Source organism: Hyla sarda, chromosome 5 (assembly GCF_029499605.1).
Source record: "Hyla sarda isolate aHylSar1 chromosome 5, aHylSar1.hap1, whole genome shotgun sequence".
Lineage (NCBI taxonomy): Eukaryota > Metazoa > Chordata > Amphibia > Anura > Hylidae > Hyla > Hyla sarda.
Genome location: NC_079193.1, coordinates 165626792 through 165653567, shown reverse-complemented (window position 1 = coordinate 165653567; position 26776 = coordinate 165626792). Strand labels below are relative to the sequence as shown.

The window sequence follows — 26776 nt, the reverse complement described above, 5'->3', positions numbered from 1 at the left end:
CATTAGAACACATTTGCCAGTCGACAACAGAGCTCTCCGTTAACCTTTTTTAAACATTAGAGTTGATACTTTCCTATCCAGCTAAACGAATTTAGCTAGAACAATAATACATTCTGCAACGCAGGAGAGCCCTCCCTAGGGGTGATTCTTGCTATATCCCCACATTGTGCTGCTGAGGGATGCTAGGGAAGACTAAATTTAAGTAGTTCATTTGTTTTCCCTTAGTCTCCTCAGCAGCACAAGCTTCCCTCCCTATGTTTTTGTTTACTTTTTAATTAACTCACTGTCCTTTGTGAGCAGGGCGCCTTTATAGGCGATGGGAGGTACTTAGTGATTTTTATTTAGTTTTTCATTTAAAAATTCCACAGTCCTATTAGTAAACTCCAGCCAGCTCACCCTGCCCGGAACAGATGGAGCACGGATCCGGGTGCTGGAGAACACCAAACAATGGAGAAAAACAAGGAAGGTAGGAACCAGCTCAAATGCAAATAAAATCTGTTTATTGAGGACAAAGCAGGAAGAAGGTAGTTACGCATTTCAAGCGCATGACTAAGTGCTTGATGCTTGAAACGCGTAACTACCTTCTTGTTCCTGCTTTGTCCTCAATAAACGGATTTTATTTGCATTTGAGCTGGATCCTACCTTCCTTTTTTTACAGTCCTATTAGCTCACAGAGGCAGAGACGCCCCACATTGTGCTGCTGAGGAGACTAAGGGAAAACAAATGAACTACTTAAATTTAGTCATATTGTAAAACTTGCTCCTCTTATACACATACCTCAAACCCATATAGCTCCTTAAAAAATGTCACCACTTTATCACAAACCTTATCTGGTCGGGAGACTGTCCATACTCCTCAGTAAGAATGGATCGAATTTCATTACTTCCCTTTTACATTCTCCCTGGTCGAACTCCCTCCAAAAAATTATTTTGTTTCCCGAAAAATAAGTTTTTGCTTAGCCTTATTCAAACTATAATCAGAATATCTAGTTTGTCCATTCTTCATCTTGCTATAATTATCCTCTCATTCCCTGTATTACCCTGGTTGCCAGTCTTTGAACCCTCTCCAGCTCTACTATATATTTCTTGTACACTGGTGCCCAGAGGTTTTATTAAAATAAATAAAAAAAGCGCACTGATTTGTTGCTATGGGCAACTGCACCACTCTATTACACAGGTTTTGATACCCCCCCCCCCCCCTAAATATCATGCAGAAGTCCACTTCTGTGTTTTAGGTAGCAACACCGTAAAAAAAGGTAAAAAAAGATAAACAGAACAGTATCCAAAAATCTGCCATGTGTAAATATACCCTTGGATTATTTAGGTGCTTTGTAAGATGCCATACACAGTATTACTAAGGTCCATTGGTGGAATGTATGGCAGCACTACTCCAATGTAAGTAGCTATAAGGTGATGCACCTCTGGCTTATTTGGGTAGGTGCACACAGGTCTTTTAGCCAGCTTTTTTACAAGGTCTTTATCCACACTATATGCAAAAATGGCCACACATTCGGCATTTTGTTTTTAATCAGACACGAGAATTAGATAATTCAATCATAGTTTTTATTTAGATCATATTTGCCCAGTCCATGCCCATGATGCTATGGACAGTCCAATTACCCATCACAAAGCAAGATAAAAACCTATAGCTTCACTTTTGTAACAATTTGTCTAAAATGGAACCAGAATTAGATTTAAGAAAAAAAAAAAAAAGATTTTTGTTTGAAGTATACCATAGGAAATGAAACTTGAAGTCTTTCACACATTCCACATAAATAGCGCTTTCAGCTTCCTTTTTTATATAAATTATATCCTTGCATTAAAGAGCTAATGTTTGTTGGCAATAATTCTGAAAAGTGACCATACATTATGCTGTGTCCCTACTTTTACTTCTTGCACAAATGAAACCTTTTGGAAACAGAACTGGGGGAGAAATTAAAGGGGTACTCCACTGGCCAGCATTCAGAACTAAATGTTCCGTACACTGTTTTCGTGCTGTGGGGGTCGGCCACGCCCCCTCGTGACATGGTCATGCTCCCCCAATGCAAGTCTATGGGAGGTGGCGTGACGGTCTTCACGTCCCCTCCAATATACTTGCATTGAGGGGCGTGACCATGACATCACGAGGGGTGCGGCCGACCCCCCCCCCACAGCACAAAAAACAGCACGGAGTACCCCTTTAATAAGATTAGAAAATACCCAACACTACCTCCAGCCACATGGCAAAACCTGGAGCAAGAAAAACAACGGGAAGTACAATATTAATCTAATGGATCATCTCATTCACAGTTTTACAATAGAGCATTCTACAAAAGGATACAGAATTCCCATTGTTAAAAAGCTCACTAGAAAAAGAGTTGCTTTAAATAAAATTGCTACCAACACCAAGATTTAGCTTCCCATATGGCAACAGGGTGGAGATTAAGTCTAGTTGAAGACTGACCTGTAATGTGAATTACAACTTGTCCAAATGATCTTTTCGGACTATGTACAGGGATGTAATTACTAATATTGCCTAGTAACATCAGTAAAAGTGATCTGAACCAGAAAAAGATATGACAAAGGGGGTCAACCGTGGTAGTGGGACCAATGAGGTCTACAACCAAACCTTAAAAAGGGGTTATCAAGGAATAGAAAAACCGCTTAATTCTTCCAAAAACAGCACCACACCTGTCCTCAGGCTGTGTGTGGTGTTACAACTTGGCCCCATTCACTTCAATGGAACAGAGTTGCATAGCCTACAATCTGATGAGCGGTCTGGTACTGTATTTTAAGCAGCTGTTTTTAGTCCTGGAGAAACCCTTTACCATGGCTGCTTACAAACCATTTGCATTTGGCATAGCAAGAAACATTTAGGCTAGTAAAGTGGACCTGTTAGCAGGAAAACAGTGGTGTAAGAAAGATAGTCATCAGTATTCCAGGCAAACAATTTTTTTCCCATAGTCCTTTCCAGCAGATATATAAACCTTTGAGTTATTAAGCAAAAGAGGCTCAAGTCAAATCAATGACTGACCAATGACTGTCAAACCGGAAAGGTGGATGAAAGCAGACCAGGGGAGGAGAAGAGGAGGACATGGACTGGACTGGCCGGCCAGGAGACTACTCCTGGGCACTAGAGCCTTATCTGCATAACAAAAAAGGCTTAATATCTTGGCAAAGGAATGAAGATATCAAAAAAACTATAAATATATGTAACTGGAATCCTCATTAAAAGCATTATATAGCCATTTGCTCATTTACACCCCTGTTCTGCTGCTGCCAGGTGCACATTATAACCCCAATCCCTACATGTTTCCCCCCAGTCTTTATAATGGCACTGTATGTAACAAGAACACCAAATATTTTAAAGCTGACAATCCTTTTAAGTAAAAATACCCACAGCACAGTCAGTTCAAGATCTTGTCCAATGTTAAACAGGGAAGAAGAATTTATATATAAAAAAAAAAAAAAAACGACCAAATCACACAATGAGCAAACTGACCATCCTGAACACATTTCAAGTATTTAGAAGTTTTACACTTGACAAGTTCTATACTTTGCACAGGAATACTTGAGCTAGCTATTGAAGCATGGCACGCTGCAACTGACTTGTAGCCACTATGCAGATAATTCTGCAGATTGTAACATTGTAGATGTACATGTGGTAGTGCTATGGGAGGACACTAGAGGGGGAACCTACATATTGGAGCTTCATAAACGTACTAAAGAGAAAAAGGCCAAAATATGGCAGTAATATTTATCATGTGATTTCCCAAATGTCTGGTAGGTGGATTTCTTTTTAATTCCTTGCTTTTGGTACACACTTTACCCTCTAAAAAAGGCAACAAACTACAGCTTTGCACTAGATTCTATGAAAACCTGTGTATCAATTACCCATCTAATGAAAACTATAAAGAAGCCACTACATGGTCTAACACTAAATGCCTTTAAGGTCACTTAACTGATGGACACAAAGCAGACAATGTATAAAGGTGAAGTGATCTCATCTTAGTAGGTGTACCTAAACAGAGGAAGGGGGATTCTACTCCCTCCACTCCTTGTCCAAATACACTTATATGAAGTATACAATCTCTGGTTGTGTGTAAAAATGGCCATCCACATGATGTCTACTATGGGCATGGCAAAACGGTCGTTTTTGAGGTAGTCAACCTTTGTGAGGGCTCAGCGGAAAAAAAGATTTTAATAACCTCCAAAAACTGCTTTTTCACTCTCCACTTATGTGTAATGTTTACAACAGGAAATCTTGTTCAATTCTCATAGCCTTGTGTGTTTCCATATTCAAAGAAAAAAAAAGCAAAGGGGAGGGGGGGGGGGGGGGGTAAAGGGGACGTAGCAAGAGAAATAAGGAAAGTGTTAAATTTGGAACGTTGGAGGATCCAGTCATCTGTTTCATCCATCGCTGAGCGGAGAAGTTCAGACAGTTCCGATGATCTCAAGTACAACAGCTGTAGTTTGTTTTCCTTATGGGCAAGTTTATAAAGATTGTGGTAAATGTTTTTGCAGCTTTATTGTTCACCAAGAACTGCGTACTGGTTGTCTAACTGAAGTTGAACAGCCTGATTCTTTCCAGTTTCCTCCCTGGCGCGGTTTTTATGCTTTACAATTTCGAATGTCTTCTCCATTTCTCTATCCCTAGTTTTTATAACAAAAATGACAATGGTCAAGGATTTATATGTGGATGGAGGACAAACAGAACATTATCTTAGCAGATTGTTAATTTTTACATAGGTGCAAAACATCCAGCTGACAAATCGCGCCCCCCCATGTAGTCAACTGCAGAGATATGGAAAAATGGAATCTAACTCCTGTCAGGTGATTGGGCAGCGGTGGAAGAGGGGGAATGGCACTCATAGCACCAGATAGTTTGGCCCCACCCAATTTCTATTCTATTGAATAGAATTTTTCATATATATAAGGTCCCCTTTGTACCCTCCCCTCACTACTCTGATGAGTTTTGCCGAGCTTCCTGCAGCAATGTCAGGTCGGGGAACACCTCGACGATTGCTGCACCAAGCACCTTGGTTGGTAATCACCGGTGACTTTTGTTTGGAGCTATTTTTTTTTAATCTCGATCAGCACTTTACTGGGCTCATTGGATCTTTATTGCCACTTTACGTAATAAATCTGTAGTGCACTTACACTTTATAGATTTTCTATTTGTACTGCGATATGTTTGTAGTGCACTTGCACTTTAAATATTCTTGATTGTTTTTGCCTATATTTATGAAGTTATAATTTTTATTTGTCTATATCCCCTGTAGTACTTTGTAACCGTGGTCAATGTGGTGGAATTTGCAGTAGATTGCATATTTTTTATAAGTATGTATATATCCATGAAATTGAAGTGTTCCCCCACCATGTGGTTTTTTAATGTCCTATGTGTTTAAGTCTTTCGTTATAAAATTGAGGTACTTTTGCCCCAATATTTTGTGTATTTATCAGGAGGCTATTGTAGGTTGAGTACTTATGCTAAACTTGCTGTATAATGCATGAATACACTATTACTAGTGGTTCTCCTTATGAAGGTTGTCATGCCACAGTAATATTCTGTCAGTATGCAGTTGTATTCCCCAAAACAAAGGCCATTTTATGCAAAAATTGCATGGTAGAAGAGGCACACTTTTCTACTTGCCTGCGGGATTCTATATGCTTGGCAGTGGATTGTAGAGATGGGAACTGAGTATCACTATAAATTTCTGGGGGACCTTGTGGTTTTCGTGTTGGAGCAGAAGACATTCGGGCAGCAGGGGGTCTATATACACCAGATGGCGCTGCAGGCTCCGGAGCTTCTGTAACTGAGAGAAGAAAAAAATAAATAAAATAAAAAAGGAAAAGGGTTATTCAAAACCAAACATATACCAGGACCAGACCAAAATATACTGGAACACGAGCAGACATGAGCAGATGCCATTAGTAAATCATCAGTATATAAAAAAAAAAAAAAAAAGCTGGAATCAGAATGGTTGCTATTTGTTACTCCTTTATTCACATCTGTACTTATTCCTGTGGTACAATACATTTTAACCCCCCCCCCCACCCACACGTTAAAAATGTTATGCCTACAAAGTTGTCTTACCAACACTTATAGGAGCTTGAGGAGGGGGAGCACTTTTATTCCAGGGACCCGAGGTCTTGTCTGAGCCATAGCCTCCAGCCTCTTCCCAATCAGCCCCCTGGTCTTCCTTTTTATCATTGTCGTCATCATCCTTTTCATTGCTACAAGCAGAAATACAGAAGAAGCATCATTAAGCAGAGGACATTAAAGAGTACCTGTCACTAAATAAACCATAAACAAACTACCCCTAACACCCCTCCTGCCTTAAAAAAAATGTCCGAGCTTTAAATACTTTGTATGATACCTTTCCCTTGTTCACATTGTGTGAGCTCCCAGCAGGAGAAGTGGACGTTCCCCAACCGATGCAACCTCACTGAAGCCTGTGAGAGCTGAGCCCCAACCATGCCCCGCACACACATTTGGTCTCCTGCCAGGCCGGGAGGAGACCAAACTAACTGTTTGACTTGTGGCAGGGAAAAGGACAGAGCCCCCTAGTGGCTGTTTTTCCAACCACATTAAAAACATTTAACAGCAAGTGACTAGCAAAGTGTCTTCTAATTACATAAGGAACAATATATTAACCCCTTAAGGACCAAGCGTTTCTGTTTGTGCACTTTCGTTTTTTCCTCTTTACCTTTTAAAAATCATAACCCTTTCAATTTTGCAAATAAAAAACCATATGATGGCTTATTTTTTGCGCCACCAATTCTACTTTAATGACAGTCATTTTACTCAAAAATCTACGGCAAAGCAGGCAAAAAAAATAATTGTGCAACAAAATTGAAGAAAAAACCCCCCACAATTTTGTAACTTTTGGGGGCTTCCGTTTCTACGTAGTACATTTATCGGTAAAAATTAAACCTCTTTATTCTGTAGGTCCATATGATTAAAATGATACTCTACTTATATAGGTTTGATTTTGTCCTACTTTTGGAAAAAATCATAACCACATGCACGAAAATGTATACATTTAAAATTGTCCTCTTTTTAAATTTTCCACATATGGGGGTAGCATGAGGGCTCATATTTTGCGCAGTGATCTGAAGTTTTAATCGGTACCATTTTTGTTTTGATCTGACTTTCTGATCGCTTTTTAAGGTATAAAAAGTGACCAAAAATAAGCTTTTTGGACTTTGGAAATTTTTTGGCGCGTATGCCATTGACCGTGCGGTTTAATTTGATATATTTTTATAGTGCGGACATTTACGCATGCGGAGATACCACATATGTTCATTTTTATTATGTTTATATATTTTTTATATGGAATTTGGGAAAAGGGGGGCGATTTAAACTTTTAATAATGAAGGGGTTAATGTGTGTTTTTAAACTTTTTTTTCTCACACTTTGTCCCCTTAGGGGACTTTTAGGAGGAATCATTTGATTCCTCATACAGATGAATGTGGTTCTATAAAACCACATTGATCTGTGTGCTCTGCGCTCGATTGATAAAGCCTGGTCCTGCCAGGCTTTGTCATTCTGAGCGCCGGAGCCAGCATGGAAGAAGAGGTAAGCCCTCAGGCTACCTCCTCAGTGGATTGCCCCACCGCGATCGTGCTGCAGGGGGGCGATCCACCCCACTGGACCCCCAGGGATGGGATACAGGCACCTTTAGACGCCACTGTCAGCTTTAATAGAAGCGATCTAAAGGGTTAATAGCCGGAGGCATGTCGGCTATTAACCCCTTAAGGACTGAGCCCTTTTTCACCTTAAGGACTCAGCCCTTTTTTGCAATTCTGACCACTGTCACTTTATGCATTAATAACTCTGGGATGCTTTTACCGATTATTCTGATTCCGAGATTGTTTTTTCATGACATATTCTACTTTAACATAGTGGTAAATCATCATCGTTACATGCATCCTTTCTTGGTGAAAAATTCCCAAATTTCATGAAAATTTAGAAAAGTTAGCATTTTTCTAACTTTGAAACTCTGCTTGTAAGGAAAATGGATATTGCAAATAAATTATATATTGATTCACAAATACAATATGTCTACTTTATATTTGCATCATAAAGTTGACATGTTTTTACTTTTGGAAGACATCAGAGGGCTTCAAATATAGCAGTAATTTTCTACAAAATTTTCAAAATCTGAATTTTTCAGGGACCAGTTCAGTTTTGAAGTGTATTTGAGGGGTCGTCTTATTAGAAATACCCCATAAATGACCCCATTTATAAAAACTGCACCCCCAAAGTATGCAAAATGATATTCAGAAAGTGTGTTAACCCTTTAGGTGTTTCACAGGAATATCTAAAGGTAAAAGGTAAAGGAGAAAATTCAAAATTTACATTTTTTAAACTTGCATGCTCTTGTAGACCCAGTTTTTGAAATTTTACAAGGGGTAAAAGAAGAAAAAGCCCCCCAAAAGTAGAAAAGTAGAGGGCTCAGAGGGGAAGGAGCAACAAATGGGATTTTGTGCACCCGCAGAGCATTTTAAGCCCGCATATGGGGTATTTCCGTACTCAGGAGAAATTGCGTTACAAATTTAGTTTAGTTTTTTCCCTTTTACCGCTTGTGAAAATTAAAAGTATGGGGCAACACCAGCATGTTAGTGTAAAAATTTTTTTTTCCACTAACACGCTGGTGTAGACCTCAACTTTACCTTTTCATAAGGGGTAAAAGGAGAAAAAGCCCCCCAAAATTTGTAACGCAATTTCTCCCGAGTACGGAAATACCCCATATGTGGCCCTAAACTGTTTCCTTGAAATACAACAGGGCTCCGAAGTGAGAGAGCGCCATGCGCGTTTGAGGACTAAATTGGGGATTTGAATCCGCCACAAAAATACCCTACGGCAGTGTTTCCCAAACAGGGTGTCTCACGCTGTTGCAAAACTCCCGGCATGCCTTGACAGTCAGTGCCTGCGGCAATACTGTGAGTTGTTGTTTGGAAACAGTGCCGTACAAGATTTTTTTTTATTGAAAGGTGGGGGGGGGGGGGGGGGGGGTTAGGACTGTGTAGGGGTATGTAGTGTTTTACTTTTTATTTTGCAGAAAATTTGCTGCATCTCAAGCTTGCAGCAGAACCCGCTGTTAACCTGCCCGTGTGAATGTGAACATTGGGGGGGCAATCCTCCAGCTGTTGCAAAACTACAATGCCAAGCATGCATTGACAGACCATACATGCTGGGAGTTGTTATGCAACAGCTGGGGGCACATTGGTTGGGAAACAGAGTTTCTTAACTCAGTGTTTCGCAACCAGTGTGCCTCCAGCCGTTGCAAAACTAGAATTCCCAGCATGTACAGTCTCAATGCATGCTGGGAGTTGTATTTTTGCAACAGCTGGAGGCACAATGGTTGCAAAACACTGAGTTAAGTAGCAAACTCTGTTTCACAACCAATGTGTCTCCAGCTGTTGCAAAACTGCAACAATCAGCATGCATTGACAGCCGAAGGGCATGCTGAGAGTTGTAGTTTTGCAACAGCTGGAGGCACACTGCTACAACTCCCAGCATAGCCTTTGGTAGTCTGAGCATGCTGGGAGTTGTAGTTATACAACAGCTGGCTGCACACTTTCATAGAAAAAAAAAAAAAGTGCCTCCAGCTGTTGCATAACTACATCCCCCAGCATACACAGACTAGCAAAGGGCATGCAGGGAGTTGTAGTTGGAACTACAGCAGTTGCAAAACTACAACTCCCAGCATGCCCTTTGGCTTTTGCATGCCAAGAGTTGTTGCTAAGCAACAGCAGGAAGTGAAGAGGCCTTACCTCCTGCTGTGTATCCTGCCCCGGGATGCCACCACTGCTGCAGCAGATCCTGCTGCTCCGGTCACCGCCACCACACCAGAGGGGACCCCCGCCAGACCCCCACAGACCCCTGCTGTCCCCAGCAGGTCCGTGACTGATCGGTCGTTCCGACCGATCAACCACGTGATCGTGAGGCGGCACCTGTGCCTCACTCCTGCAGGGTAAGGTTGAATGGGGCTGTATCGGACAGCCCCATTCACCCTTTTTTTCAGGGTCACCAGAGATCCAATTGACCCGGAATAACCGCAAATCGCACGTCTGAATTGACGCGCGATTTGCGGCGATCGCCGACCTAAGGACCTCCCTGGGCGATATGCGGGGATGCCTGCTGAACGATATCAGCAGGCATCCCGGTCCGGTCCCTGCCCGGGGAGGACTCTGAAACGGGGGCGTATGCATACGCCCTGCATCCTTAAGGGGTTAAAGGAGATGTCCAGCGCAGACTTTCTATTTCATCCTGCTTGGGCTACAAAAAAAAAAAAAAAAAAAACACAAAACAAACTTTCACTTCCCTCCATATGTTGCCCCGAAGCTCTTCAACAGCTGATCGGTCAGCCGGGATGTCTGCTTCCGACTTCCTTTAGCCCAGTATGTCACACGGCGCTTCAGCCTATCACCGGCCGCAGTGATGTCCCGCCTCGGCCAGTGATAGGCTGAAACGCGGTGTGACGTACCGGGCTAAAGGAAGTAGGAAGTAAACAGCTCGGCTGACCGATCAGCTGTTGCGGAGCTCTGGGGCAACATTTGGAGGTAAGTGAAAGTTTGTTTTGTCTTTTTTCAGCCCAGGCAGGATGAAATAGAAAAATCTGCGCTGTACATTCCTTTAATGCCGGCCCCCAGCTACAAGAATCTGCTGAGGGCCGGCCGGTATGACGCGGGCTCGAGTCGGGAGCCCGCGTCATATCCGGTTAAAGGCACATGGATGAGTATAGACGTCCATGGTCGTTAACCAGTTAAAAGTTTAGTTTGGTGACCGGTACTCAAGATCAGACTGACCGTTTGGCCTGTCTTGTAAACGCCCATTGGGGCATACTGAAAGTTTGCATTTAATAAAATGTGTGCAAATGAACTCGTATCAGCAATATTTAATTTCTTCATTCATTATTGTGCTTAAGCTCTCAGCATTCCTTGCAGACTATAAATCTTCAGGGTTTTTCTACTAGTTACTTTGGAAAATTGTAGTGGTATTATACAGAATACACTATAGTGTAGGACACAACACTGCCTGGCCACTTTACTAGGTATACCTGTTAAACTGCTTGTTAACACAACTAGTCAATTACATGGCAGCAACTCATTTAGGCATGTAAATGTGGTCTAGACAACTTGCTTGGGAAAGGAAGGGAATTCCAATTACTTTGAATTGATTGGTATTAATCATAACATCTGAAGGGTATATCAGTGTGACTGCGGATATCGACCATTACTGGCGGGTCCCCGGCTGCTGAAAGAAGTCTATAAAGCAAGCACAGCTCCTGCACTCTCTTTATAGCCAGAACAGGATTCAGGACTTAAGATGTACTTCCTGGTGTGCCAAATACAAGGCATCCAGGGCGTATAGGTACATCCTGTGTCCTCAGCAGGTTAAAGGCAACCAGTCATGCTTTACCCTATATAACCACCAGCAGCACATTCTACATCTTAGACCCCTTTCACATTACAAACTTAGTCCATTTTAAAGATCCGTTGGAAGTTCAGTCTGAAAATCAGCTGTAAAACGGCAGTTACAAAATCCTATACAGCCGTTAGAAAATCCCATTTTAGTCTATGGGATTTTTCTATTAGCCGTTTTAACCAGTTATTAATAACGGCCATTATTTTGTGATGGAAGATAGTAACGGGAGAAATAGTGCATGAACTATTTCACCCGTTACTATCTTCTGCCACAAAATATTAATCTTTAAAACTGAGTAATTTTTTACTGTGAAAGAAGCCTTACAATAATGCTTTCTATCATGTCCGTATATCCTCCTGCCCGTTTTTAAGCTTTTCTGCATCATATGCTAATTAGGGTTATCTAGTCATCAGGGTGTGTGGCATCCTGAAATAGTCACCTCGCCACTAGTGGATTACGCCTATTCATTCCCCAGTCACACACTCAGGCATAATGAACAGCCTGTGTACGAGAGAAACATCACAGCTCCACTCCCTGTATTCTGTTCATTCTAAACAGAGATGTGGAAATCCGATCTCCCGCATGCATTTAGCCCTGCTTCGGACAGACAGTCAAACTTGCGATTTTAATATGGCGGCGTCCCGCTCCATACCCAGCAGCCCCGGGCTAATTTCAGTAGCTGGGGGCCTTTTAACCATTCCTGGTGGTCTAGTGGGGTGGATCGCCCCTCGCAGTGCAATCGCGCGGGGTGGTGGGTGGGGAATTGCGGGTGATCCACTGTGGAGGTAGCCGGAGGGCTTACCTCTTCATCCATGGCTGCCATGGATCTGTATTAATGTAATTAAGCACAGATCACACAGATAAGTGGAATTCAATAGAACTACATTGATCTGTATGAGGAATCTAATGATTCCACCTGCATGAATATGTAACCTTTAAATCCTAAAAGCTCTACAGAAGAGGATTCACTTCCATTTGGGTTAATAAAAGTAAATATTAGTAAGATGTTACCTCATTTGCAATGACTGAATCCTTAGGCCACTGTAGTCAACTTCTTTCTGTTCAAATTCTTTCCATTCATCATCTTCCTAAGATTAAAGAGGAGAAACATTAACATGGAAAAAAAAGGCTAAAAACATCTACTTTAGCTATGTCACATATATATGACATATTACGCTTGTCAGGAGTCCAATGTCTGGGACCCTTGCCCAGAGAAAACTGCAGTACTAGGACCTAGCATCCTTGTCTTGTGCCCAAAAGATGTTGTAGTGCTACCATTGGACTGCATAAGGAACCCAAAGACTACTCAAACCTACACATAACAGGCACTAACATTCTCTACATTCTTGTTTCAGATGAGAACCTTTAACCCCTTAAAAACCGTGTTAAGCAGGTACGGCGCGGGCTCCCGACTCGAGCCCACGCCATACCGGACGGCCCCCAGCGATCGCTGCAGCTTACCATTAACCCTTTAGATCGCTGCTGTAAAATCTGAATCTAAGGGTACCTTTAACTGGTCCCTGGTGGTGTAGTGGATCGCCCCCCCTGCAGCGTGACCGTGGGGGACATCCACTTCTGAGATAGCAGGAAGGCTTACCTCTGCTTCCACGGCGGCAGGACCAGGCTTTATTAATCAAGCGCAGAGCACACAGATCAATGTAGTTCTATGGAACCACATTGATCTGTATAAGGAATCTAATGATTCCTCCTAAAAGTCCCCTAAGGGGACAAAAAAAAATAAATAAATAAAAAAGGTTAAAAACACACATTAACCCCTTCCTTGTTAAAAGTTTAAATCACCACCCCCTTCCCAAATTCAATTAAAACATGTGTTATCGCCGCGTGCGTAAATGTCCGAACTATAAAAATAGAAGGTTAATGAAACCACACAGCCAATGGCGTACATGTAAAAAAAAAAAAAAAAAACAACATCCAAAATTGCGTATTTTTGGTCACTTTGTTTACCCTAAAATAATTTAAAAAAAATGTATAAAAAAAACGATCAAAAAGTCCAATCAAAACAAAAATGGTACTGATAAAAACTTCAGATCACGGCGCAAAAAATTAGCTCTCATATCCCCGTATATGGAAAAAGAAAAGTTAGTGGTCAGAAGATGAAATTTTTAACCTAATTTTCTTACATAAAATTTTTTTTTTTTTTTTATAACAGAAGTAAAACAAAATCAAACCTATATAAACCTACAGATTAAAGATAAGGTGTAGAAACGGAAGCCCCCAAACTGCGTAGAAATGAAAGCCCCCAAATGTTACAAAATGCCCCCCCAAAATTTCTGGTTTCGCTGTAGATTTTGTAGTGAAATTATTGATGTCATTACAAAGTAAAATAGATGGGGCAAAAAGCAAGCCCTCATATGGGTCTGTAGGTGTAAAACCAAGTAATGTTTTTTTTTTAGAAGGTAAGGAGGAAAAAACAAGTGAAAAAAGGAAAACCTGTGGTCACTATCACTATTATAGGCAGCATTAAGGTCCACCTGTGAGGCCGGCAACATATCAGCCAACTTGGGTGGGGCTTATAGTCTGCCTCCCTCCTCCCATTGTATGTTTGCTCAGCCACACTGGAGGGTACCTGGGAGGAGGCCTAATGCAGCTGTGAGTCGGCCTAATGCTGCTGCAATTGTCCACTGGCCCCTGGTATTGCCCATACGGCACAGGTATGTTAGTGTTAGGTCCCGTGCCACTTGAGAAACCTTGGTGTTGGTGTGCGGGCTCAGGTATGTCCTTCATATTTTAACATCAGTGTTGAGGGATAGCCAATGTCATTGTATAAATCTACCACAGTAGTGCACCTAAATTCCTGTAATGTATTATTCTAATTGTTACACATTCAAACCATCTAACAGGTGTAGGATGCCATTGTGGAACTTGTAGTCTGTTGCAGGCATCCTCCATTGTATGCATTTTATGCTGGGGATTGCCATTAGCAACAGACAACCAGGCGCAGGATCTGCTCCCCCAGGTATATATGCATAACTGCATTTGGGGTTGAGCACCTCCAGCCATTTGAGACCACGTCTTTATTGTTGTTTAACCCCTTAAGGACGCTCTCAAACGGCCCCTTTTCTGAGTCCTTAAGGACGCAGGACGTTTGAGTACGTCCTGTCAAATCCCGGCCCCCCGCCGCTAGCCGGAGGGGAGCCGGTGCCCGATGCCTGCTGAAATCGTTCAGCAGACATCGCGGCATATCGCCCAGGGGGGTCATGATGCTCCCTCATGTCGGCGATGGCCGCAGATCGCTGGACAATTCAGCCCAGCGATCTGCGGCGGATTCCGGGTCAATCGGGTCTCCAGTGACCCGGAATTACAGGCTGTTCGGGGCAGTCTGACGGCCCCGAACAGCCATAGCCAGCAGGGGTGAGGTGGCACTGGTGCCACCTGACGAATGCCGATTCGTCGGCCGGTTTACCAGCTGACCAATCAGGGCACCTGCTGCGGGTGTCACTCCCGCAACCTGCTCCACCCCTCTTCCGGAGGACGTGATTGGGTGCGGGAAGAGGACCCCTGCAGCTGGGACCACGATCCCCGGCGTCAATGTTGGGATCGGGGCCCCAGGAGCGTCGGCGGCAAGGGACTGACCTGAAGCGGCGTGGATCAGCAGTTGGAGATGAGTGACAGCCTCCTGCTGTTGCTTAGCAACAGCTCCCAGCATGCAAAAAGGGCATGATGGGAGCTGTAGTTATGCAACAGCAGGAGGCAGACCAACACAACTCCCAGCATTCCCTTATGGGCATGCTGGGACTTATAGTTTTGCAACAGCTGGAGGCACATTTTTTCTATGGAAAAGTGTACCTTCAGCTGTTTTATAACTACAACTCCCAGCTTGCACAAACAGCTAAAGTGCATGGTGGGAGTTGTAGTGGTGCATCTGCTGGTTGCATAACTACAACTCCCAGCATGCCCGTTGGCTGTCGGTGACTGCTGAGAGTTGTAGTTTTGCAACAGCTGAAGGCACACTGGTTGTGAAACACTGAGTTAGGACACAAACTCAGTGATACACAACCAGTGTGCCTACAGCTGTTGCAAAACTAAAACTCTCAGCATGTACAGTCTGTCAGCACATGCTGGGAGTTGTAGTTTTGCAACGAGTGGATGTTCCCCCCCAATGTGAACATACAGGGTACACTCACATGGGCGGAGGATTACAGTAAGTATCCGGCTGCAAGTTTGAGCTGCGGCAAATTTTCTGCCGCAGCTCAAACTGCCAGTGAGAAACTACTGTGAACCCCCGCCCGTGAGACTGTACCCTAAAAACACTACACTACAACAAAATAAAATAAAAAGTAAAAACACTACATATACACATACCCCTACACAGCCCCCCTCCCCATCCCAATAAAAATGTAAACGTCTGGAGGCACCCTGTTTGGGAATCACTGGCGTAGAATACCCCTATGCAAGTCCCAAATTTAGGCCTCAAATGCGCATGGCGCTCTCACTTTGGAGCCCTGTCGTATTTCAAGGCAACAGTTTAGGGTCCCATATGGGGTATCGCCGTACTCTGGAGAAATTGTGTTACAAATTTTGGGGGGTATTTTCTGCTTTTACCCTTTTAAAAAATGTAAAATTTTTGGGAAAACAAGCATTTTAGGTAAAAAATGAAACACCTGTGGGGTATAAAGGTTCACTTAACCCCTTGTTACATTCCCCGAGGGGTCTAGTTTCCAAAATGGTATGCCATGTGTTTTTTTTTGCTAACCTGGCACCATAGGGGCTTCCTAAATGCGGAATGCCCCCAGAGCAAAATTTGCTTTCAAAAAGCCAAATGTGACTACTCCTCTTCTGAGACCTGTAGTGCGCCAGCAGAGCACTTTTCCCCTCCATATGGGGTGTTTTCTGAATCGGGAGAAATTGGGCTTCAAATTTTGGGGGGTATTTTCTGCTATTAACCTTTTTAAAAATGTAAATTTTTTGGGAAAACAAGCATTTTTTTTACATATGCAAAAGTCGTGAATCACCTGTGGGGTATTAAGGTTCACATTACCCCTTATGTTCCCCGAGGGGTCTAGTTTCCAAAATGGTATGCCATGTGTTTTTTTTTTTTGCTGTTCTGACACCATAGGGGCTTCCTAAATGTGACATGCCCCCCAAAAACCATTTGTCGCTCCTTCCCTTCTGAGCCCTCTACTGCGCCCGCTGAACACTTTACATAGACATATGAGGTATGTGCTTACTCGAGAGAAATTGGGTTTCAAATACAAGTAAAAAATTTCTCCTTTTACCCCTTGCAAAAATTCAAAAATTGGCTCTACAAGAACATGCGAGTGTAAAAAATGAAGATGGTGAATTTTCTCCTTCACTTTGCTGCTATTCCTGTGAAACACCTAAAGGGTTAAAACGCTGACTGAATGGCATTTTGAATACTTTGGGGGGTGCAGTTTTTATAATGGGGTCATTTGTGGGGTATTTCTAATATGCTGGCCCTTCAAATCCACTTCAAAACTGAACTGGTCACTGAAAAATACTGAGTTTGAAAATTTTGTGAAAAATTTGAAAATTGCTGCAGAACTTTGAAGCCCTCTGGTGTCTTCCAAAAGTAAAAACTCAAATTTTATTATGCAAACATAAAGTAGTCATATTGTATATGTGAACCATATAGCTGGGAGTCAATATGAAAACATTCAACACCATAACTACCTTAAGTGGTAGTTTTTTTTTTTTTTAAATGGCAGCATATCATTTCCTCGCAATGACCTATATAGGTTGATCCAAAACACCCAAAAAATCATGTATGTATAGTTCAATATAAAGTCTGAAAGAATCACATGACTCACGATAAATGCGAGGAATAAGCCACCCACTAAAAACAAACTAATTTTGAAGAAAATACCACAAAAACTGCATCCGTGGTGTTTTTTCAGGCCAAATAAAAAGTTGTCTCGGATCTTAAACAAGCTCTCATTAATAGACTTGGGCTAAGAATAGATCGCCTCCATGACAAGCGTTTAAGCTATGCCCCAGGACCAGCATGGTGAAAGCATTGGCACGCATATTTCTTGATGATGTTCACTGGGTTGCCACTAATGTGTATATACTTAAAATTCTAAGCAAGGATGAGAACTATAATATGCCTACAGCATTTCATTTACATTTTTATATTTAGAAAATTAGAATGAGTACATGTTCAGAGGGGGGTACAACTATCCCAGCTTATCCCTTCACACTACATTACAGCTTTTGACTGCAGATGTATTAAAAGTAGAGCATGCAAGATTGGCAGCCTTCAGTTTACTGCTCCCATTTTCTGAAAGGGCCTCTGAACAAAAACAGAAGTGGTTGCTATAGGGAATGAATCATTCCACTTTCATACTTCAACACTTTCCGTGGATCCAACTCCCAGTACCTCCACTGAGCATCTAAAAAATACAAAACCCCCAAAGGTTGCAAAATTCCTGTTTTCTTTTTCATTTCCCCCCGCGCAATTTTTTTTTAAAATGAAAGGTGTCATTAAAAAGTGCAATTGGTTTGCGCAAGAAACAAGGGCCTGGGGGTTCCTGGGTGGGGGAAGTGTCATCCCTCTAAAGGTGGTTGTTTCATTTTGTTTACTTTGGTGATGAAACAACCACCATGATCCTTTTTACCTCACCTTTTCTACATGTTAATATACTTGTTTATTGCCTTTTCATTACTATGTACATTCATTGTGGTGGGGATGGCTCTCTGCCCCTGGTGTCTTTAACCCCTTCCCTCCCAGGCCATTTTTTCATTTATGCACTTTACCTTCTAAAAATCACACTTCCTTTGTATACCTTTAATCATTTCACCACACAATCTACGGCAAAACCAGGAAAAAAAAATATATTTTTGTGGGGCAAAATTGGAAAAAAAAAATAACTGCCATTTTGTAAATTTTGGGGGCTTCCAAGTTTATGTAGGTTTTATTTTAGTATGTTTAAAATTGTCATCCGACCCTATAACTTTATTTTTCCACATAAAGAGATGTAGGAGGGCTCATTTTTTTAACCATCTTTATTCTGATGGTACCTTTTGATCGCATTTTATTCATTTTTTTTTCTAGTATATGAAGTGACCAAAAATACGCATTTCTGTACTTTTTTATGCTTGTGCCTTTGACTGTACTGTTTAACATATTTTAATAGTTCGGACATTCACGAAAGCGGCAATACCACATGTTTAGGTATTCATTTTTTTCACATTTTATTTGAAAAAATGGGGTGATTTAACCCCTTAAGGACTCATCCCATTTTGGCCTTAAGGACTCCTATTTTTATTTTAAAAGTTTCCGTTTTTCCTCCTCACCTTCAAAAAAAATCACAACTAATATTTTCATCCACAGACTAGTATGAGGGCTTGTTTTTTACATGACCAGTTGTCCGTTGTAATGCCATCACTCACTTTACCATAAAATGTATGGCGCAACCAACAAAAGTACTATTTGTGTGGGGAAATTAAAAAGAAAACTGCAACTTTGCAAATTTTGGAAGGTTTCGTTTTCACGCTGTACAATTTATGGTAAAAATGACATGTGTTCTTTTTTTCTTTGGGTCAATATGATTAAAAGGACACCCATGATTACATACTTTTCTATGACTGTTGCACATAAAAGCAAATTTTTTAACCAAATTAGTGCGTTTAAAATCCCTCTATTTTGAAGACCTATATCTTTTAAATTTTTCCGTATAAGCGGCGGTATGAGGGCTCATTTTTTGTGTATATCTTATCAATTTTTTGGAATAAAATGTAAAAAAAAGCAGTGATTTTGGACTTTTTACGCTCACCATACGGAATCATTAACATTATATTTTAATAGTTCGGATATTTACGCACGCGGCGATACCAAATATGTTTTTATTTTTTTACACTTTTTGGGGGTGAAATGGGGAAAATGGGACAATTTACATTTTTATTGAGGGAGGGGATTTTTCAAATTGTTTTTACTTTTATAGTTACACTTTAATAGTCCCCATAGGAGACTATTTATAGCAATCATTTGATTGCTAATACTGTTCAGTGCTATGCATAGGGCATAGTACTTAGTGCTATCGGTCACCCTCTGCTCTGGTCTGCTCAATCTCAGACCAGAGCAGAAGACGCCGGGAGACGGCAGGTGAGGGGACCTCCGTTTGCCGTTCTGGATTATCGGATCTCCGCAGCAGTGCTTTGGGTGATCCGATCATCCATTTTACTGATTGCAGCGCTGCAAATGCCATGATCTGTATTGATCACGTCACCTGAGGGTTTAATGCGCGATCGCGGATGTAAGCCATTACCGGCGGGTTCCTGGCTGCTATTAGCAGCCGTGACCTGCCCGCATGACTCGAGCATCGTGCCGATGCTTGCGGTCATGTATAGGACGTAAATATATGTCCTGGTGAGTTAAGTACCACCGCCATTTACCTCCTGCGTCATTAAGGGGTTAAACTTATTAGGGAAGGGGCTAATGCATATTTTTTCACTTTTAATTTAATTTTTACAATTTTTTAGTCCCCATAAGGGACTATACCCATATAATCTCTAGATTGCATACACTGATCAATGCTTCTCCACAGGAGAGTATTTATCAGTGTTTTCGGTGCTCCATTGCTCCAGCCTGGCAAAGCTGAACACAAGCCTGGAGCACAGATCGGGCGGCAGGGAAGAAGGTAAGAGATGTGTGTCCCGCCCCCCCCCCCCGTCCTCTCAGCTGATATGTCCATTTGTGGGAAGGGGTTAAAGAATTAAAACAAACAAGCCCTCTTATGGCTCTGTAGATGGAAAAATAGAGTTATGGCTCTCAGAAGAGGATAAAAAAAAAAAAAGTTAACACACAAAGGAAATTGGCTGTGTCCTTAAAGGGTTAAAGGGAATGTATCCTCAAACTTATTTCCTGATTAGAGAGATACTGAAGCATTTTTTTCTTATCTGTTTATATTTTCTGGAATTTTTTTTTACTTGACTTTTTTGTACATTAGAGGCAGCCTGAGCTGTGAAGTGCATTTACATCTACACTTTACAGCAGGCCCCACGGATATGGACAATAAACTGAAGCTTTCCCATTCACGTGAAAGGGAAAGGTGTCTGGGTGTACTGTGAACTTTGCTGGGGTCATTCTACAGCGAGAGGGTGGCTGATCTGTGAGCAACAGCTATTGTGTGAATTTCTGTTCTCGATGTTGTCATTTACAATACTCGAGCATAAGGAGGGCACTGCTAGAAAGTGATCTGTACAGAACAGGAACTATCAAGTTTTAAATTATTTTAAAATATAGATAATAGCATGGAAAAAATAGAAAACCACCAAAAATACTTAAAAATAAATAAGGTTAATAAAAAAATATTAAAATAGAGAGCAGCATAACCAGTGATCGCATTCAATTTTTTATATGCAACTGATAGTGGTCTCCGATGTATGCAGGAAAAACTTGTACAACAGGCTCAATGCATCCCTACACAGAGTGGGGAGAACGCTAGGGACTACAAAGCATCGGGGCTAAAAGGTTCTATTCAACCTTGTCAAAAAAGGTAGTGCCACACTGCTAGAATTGGTCACTGCCTAACTTTAGACTAAAACCTCCCCCCACGGGGCAGTCCCTCCCTCCCTCTGGATCAAACGGTCACGTGTGCTCGCTGTACAGTTTATAAAAATAAAAAAAAAGTGGCAGCATTCTGTATGTGCAATATGGGGTATTACTGTTACCATATATACTCAAGTATAAGCCGACCCGAATATAAGCCGAGGCCCCTAATTTTACCCCTAAAACCCGGGAAAAGTTATTGACTCGACTATAAGCCTAGGGTGGGAAATACATCATCCAGACCCCCGGTCATCATCCAGACCCCCCCCCCCCCCCCGTCAAGGCCTTCATCAGTGGTCTTCAACCTGCGGACCTCCAGATGTTGCAAAACTACAACTCCCAGCATGCCCGGACAGCCATCGAACTCTGGAGATCTGGAGGTTAAAGACCACTGCGGCTTTTGTCATCATCCAGCCCCCTTTTGTTTTGTACTCACCTCCCCTCGGCGGGACATTAGGGTGAACTGGTCCGGGCCATCTATGCTGCAGGGACCGTCCGGTGGGGATGGTTAGTCGTTCCGGGCTGTCCATTTTCACAGGGGGGGGGGGCCTCTTTTCAGCCCCATGCCCGGAGTAGTGACATTGCCTTGACAACGACGCACAAGGACGTTGCACATGTACGTCCCTGTGCGTCGTCATCAAGGCAACGTCACTACACCGGAGAAGAGGCCCCCAGATGGCCGGGCCAGCTCACCCTAACTACCTGCCGAGGAGAGGTGAGTACAAAACAAAAGGGGGGGGTTCTGGATGACGACAAAGGCCGCAGTGGTCTTCAACCTGTGGACCTCCAGAGGTTTCAAAACTACAACACCCAGCATGCCGGGACCGCCGTTGGCTGTCCAGGCTTGCTGGGAGTTGTAGTTTTGCAACTTCTGGAGGTCTGCAGGTTGAAGAACACTGATGAAGGGATTGACAGGCGGAGAGTTCACTCAAATATAAGCCGAGGGGGGCGTTTTCAGCACGAAAAATCGTGCTGAAAAACTGCTTATAGTCGAGTATATACGTTATATACAGTTCATACACTTTCCTACAAACCAGTTACAGGTGCCAAATAGGTATCTAAAGGAACCTCTCCAGGTAACGTCACATTCGTACCTCTGGACCTGCCCTCAGGCTGCTCAGGGAAATCTTATAACAAGGGTAGTCCCAATAGAATACATCATGCAGCAGCAAGGCAGCCAAAGGAAGGGCTGTGGCCGAGACACGATAAGTATCATTAAATATGCGCAGGATACTGTATGTGTGAATAGAGACCCTAAAGGGGTTTTCTGGGCTAATGACTGACTGCTTACCTTCAGGATAAACCATCAATAGCTGATCTGTGGAATGCAACACACAGCATACCCCACATTAGTGCTGGGCGGTATACCGGTTCATACCAAAAAATTTTCCCTGCACAATATGAATTTTGCCCATACCGCAATACCGGTTGGGCCCCTCCCCCCCCCCCCCTTGAATCAGTGAATTATCCGCCGAAGCGTGCTGTACCCACATTGGGGAACTAATCATATGTGACCCGCGAGCGCTGTTCTGCTTTTCTTTCATCCTCCAATGAATTATCAGAGCACAAGTGCTGCTCTGCTCATCCTCCTATGAGTTGCGGGCCACCGGCGCTAGAAATCTATACTGTACTACAAATAACGTTGCCTGGGCTGCAAAAACAAAAAATTAACTTTAACATACCTTCCTACGATTTCAATTTCACTTCACCAATATTTTTTTGTTTTTGTTTCGGAGCATATGTTATGGATCAATTAAATGGTATTGTAGTAGCTATTTATGACATAGGGTGAGGAGGAAAAAAAAGCGTAAAAGAGAAAATTGCCCAGGTCAAGTGGATCGTCATGAGGGACAAGTAGATTTGGTCCATTTTAGCCCTGTGGACAAGTAGTTTTTTTTTTTTTTCAAATTAAAATTCCACACCCCTGCAATAAAAAGCAATATTACAGTAGAATCTCCCAGTCCCATTTAATGTCCCCCTTATCCCCCCCCTGTACCATTTCATCCCTTTTTATACCCTGTGCCATTTTATTCCCCCTGTGCCTTGTGCCAAATTATCCCCCCCCCCTTAGACCGTGTCACATTTCCCCTTTATCCCCCCTGTGCCATTTCATTCTCCCTTCATTACCCTCTGTGTAAATTCATCACCCCCCCCCCTCTTTATGAAGTGGCACAGGTAATAAAGAGGTAATGAAATGGCACAGGGCATGGTAAAGAGGGGGTGATGAATTTGCACAGAGGGCAGTAAAGAGGGAATTAAATAGCACAGGGAAGATCAAGAGGATATGATGTGGACCCCAAACTTGTCATACAGTGGGACCAAGGCTCCATGAGAATGGAAAAAGCTGGGAAGGGGAGTATAAGAGTTTCCTTTTACCATGTACTCAAGCACAGTTATACAAAAATATTACTCCTTCGGATACTCTTCAAAGTTCACTGAAAATTATCTCAGTTTAATCTCAGACCACCGCCCATATTTACTGGAAATCTGACTATTCTAAAAAAAAAAAAAAAAAAAAAAAAAAAGGCCCAAGATAAATTGGTCTACACTGGTGAGACTTATCAGCAACTCTGCTATTTGACACCACTTGCACAGGACCCACTATAAGGCCAAGGTGTCTGCCGAACTCAGATAGGATAAGTCCTTTTACTGAACTTGCAGTGTCTTACTCACATGACTTATTACAAGCATATAGGGCAGTGTTTCCCAACCAGGGTGCCTCCAGCTGTGGCAAAACAAAAATCCCAGCATGCCTGGACAACCAAAGGCTGTCCAGGCATGCTGGTAGTTTTAGTTTTGCCACAGCTGGAGGCACCCTGGTTGGGAAACACTGCTATAGGGGGTAATTTACTATTGAGTTTATGCAGTTTTTGTGGCGGCAAAATAGTGCATCTTTAGGGTGAATGCGCCTTTGCACCGTTTTCATATAAGCCCTTTTCTACAACTGACTGAAATCCAGCTGTGGCCGTTTTCTGAAGCAGTGGAGGATATTTGCGCCTTTTAGCAAAAGGGCACATTGACCTTAAACAAGCAACAAATTCATTCCATATCAAGGCAAGCTTTTCATTGTGGCTAGAGCCAGCAAAAGCTGAGGAAAAAATCAAAAGGTGCCATGTTTATTAAGGGCGTGCACCTTTATAGTAAATTTGGCGCTCAACAGCCAAAATAGTTGCTACAAATTCAGTCAGAAAAAAAACGGCAACATTAACAAATGTCCCCTATACTGTATGCAAATTGTGGCACCTCAGAGGGGTAAGCAGCAAATGCTCACTAAAGTAGCATGCACTAAAGCAAGTGGTGCCTCTGGGCCACCATCACTCGCTATAAAGGCGGTGCCTCTGGGCCTCCATCACTCGCTATAAAGGCGGTGCCTCTGGGCCACCATCACTCGCTATAAAGGCGGTGCCTCTGGGCCACCATCACTCGCTATAAAGGCGGTGCCTCTGGGCCACCATCACTCGCTATAAAGGCGGTGCCTCTGGGCCACCATCACTCGCTATAAAGGCGGTGCCTCTGGGCCTCCATCACTCGCTATAAAGGCGGTGCCTCTGGGCCTCCATCACTCGCTATAAAGGCGGTGCCTCTGGGCCTCCATCACTCGCTATAAAGGCGGTGCCTCTGGGCCTCCATCACTCGCTATAAAGGCGGTGCCTCTGGGCCTCCATCACTCGCTATAAAGGCGGTGCCTCTGGGCCTCCATCACTCGCTATAAAGGCGGTGCCTCTGGGCCTCCATCACTCGCTATAAAGGCGGTGCCTCTGGGCCTCCATCACTCGCTATAAAGGCGGTGCCTCTGGGCCTCCATCACTCGCTATAAAGGCGGTGCCTCTGGGCCTCCATCACTCGCTATAAAGGCGGTACCTCAGCCTCCATCACACGCTATATAGTGGTGCTTCTAGGCCTCCATCACTTGCTATAAAGGTGGTGCCTCAGTCTCCATCACTCGCAATAAAGGTGGTGCCTCTGGGCCTCCATCACTCGCAATAAAGTGGTGCCCCCCAAGAGTTCAGCTGCTCACATTTCATTTTCTAAAAGCTGCTCTTGTTTAGATTCTTGCGCCTGAACCTTACAATGTTATAACAGTTGGAAACACTGTAAGGCTATGTTCACATGTCGGAATGTCTGCATGGCAATGCATTCCGTGCAGTCCACAGAAAGAATGGACAGGTCCATTCTTTCTGTGGACACGGAAATCTGAATTTCAACGCCAGAAACATCTGGCAAGGAAATTCCACCGTGTGCACAGAGCAGCAGAATCCCATTGAATACAATGGGACTCTGCTGCCCCGGGTAACCCTATGTAGAATTCCGCATGGAAATTCCAACGATTAAGCGTAGCCCAAGGCTGCGTTCACATTTGGTGTACGGCAGACTGATCTCACTGGTGCCATATCCCAGCCACACCTCATTCAATTAGCCGGAGTCACAGACAGAGCCTAGTTGGCTTATTTTTGGATCCGTTTTTTGTTGCCAAACTGAAAACTGTCTGCTGCGGTTTCAGTCTGGCAACAAAAACGGATATGGTCCAAAAAAAATGAGCCAACTAGAGCGACTACCCTGACTCCGCCCGGTTAATTGCAATGAATGGGGATAGGGCAGAGGCAGGTTTTTAAATTCTCTGTCAGATCCGGCTGCCATATGTCCAAATTGTGGTGTGAATGCACCCTAAAAAAAAAGTGCATGTCTATTTTTTTTTTCTTAAACATGTGGCACTGACAGCAACAGGATGTCATGGTATTTGCAACTATGGCAGTGCTTCCCAAGCAAGGGTGCCTCCAGCTGTTGCAAAACTACAATTATCAGCATGCCCGGACAGCCTTCGGCTGTCCGGGCATGCTGATAGTTGTAGTTTTGCAACAGCTGGAGGCACCCTTGCTTGGGAAGAAGCATCAGCCCTTGCCTAGGATGTGGGGGATTAATACTGAACAGTAAGTGATGCGGCAGATGTGCCCCCTATTCTGCAATCATGTCACACGCAGCTGCCATCAACAGGTAGCTGAGCCCTGACGTCCCCTATACGAGCACATCACATCCGGAGCCATATTCTACTGCTGCCTAGAACTTTCCCTACGCTGTCGCTCCACAGTGACATCAGGTGGTGCCGAACATGGCGATGACATCCACGCTAATAACCCACACGTGTAGTGACAGAGCCAGCTGAGGGCGCCCACCTTCTCCTGCTGCGGGTCCTGCGACTCACTCTTGTAAGACTTCTCCTTCTTGGGGCCCTTGGCCGCTCCGCTCAGTGACGAGAGCGATGACTGTCCCCCCTCCGCCGTCCTCGCTGCCCCCTTGCCGCCGGCCGGGCCGCCAGAACCTCCCTTTTCTTTCTTCTTTTTCTTATCTCTTTTGGCGAAGAAGTCGTCCAGGCTCCTCTCCTCGGGCTCGGCCATGCTGGCGACACCTAGCACACGCGACGGTAAGAGGGTCTGTGACGGCGGAGACTGCGCGCTACACGCACCGGTCACACCAACTGACTGAGTGGAGCGGTGAGGCCGGAAGCGCTGCCCACACCCGGGAACGAACGATCCTGCGCTCATTCATAGGGGGTGGAACAAGTTATCCCTAGCTGTGCGTATAGGTCTACAAGATCACGTGGGTCTCAACTTCCCCCTCTTTGGCATTGAGTGGTATCGTCCTCCTTTCTGCCCGTACTTACTCAACATGGAACGTGTCTGGCCACTTGGGTTGGGATTATTTCTTTTTTTTTTTTCTTCAATAACTTTATTTATATTGTTACGGTTCCTGGCTTAATGCCGCTGTATTGAAAGTTGGTAAAGGGGTGCAGATATGTCTGCTGATGTCTTTAGTCATTTGGATAGGGAACTGCAG

At 43.3% G+C, this 26776-nt stretch overlaps 1 protein-coding gene across 2 annotated transcripts; it reads right to left on the bottom strand.

Annotated features, from left to right (window-relative positions):
* Window positions 1-1545: 1545 nt before the first annotated feature.
* Window positions 1546-26455, bottom strand: CDV3 (CDV3 homolog). 2 transcript variants are annotated; one of them, XM_056520644.1, is made up of 5 exons: window positions 26116-26455; window positions 12427-12503; window positions 6076-6215; window positions 5632-5794; window positions 1546-4631 (listed from the first exon to the last, which is right to left on the bottom strand). In XM_056520644.1, exons 1-5 carry the CDS (start codon window positions 26335-26337, stop codon window positions 4505-4507), a joined length of 729 nt encoding a protein of 242 aa, XP_056376619.1. In that variant the 5' UTR covers window positions 26338-26455; the 3' UTR covers window positions 1546-4504. The 2 variants fall into 2 exon arrangements, with proteins under 2 accessions (XP_056376619.1, XP_056376620.1); XM_056520645.1 differs by lacking the exon at window positions 26116-26455 and adding an exon at window positions 15010-15030.
* Between the last annotated feature and the right edge of the window lie 321 nt (window positions 26456-26776).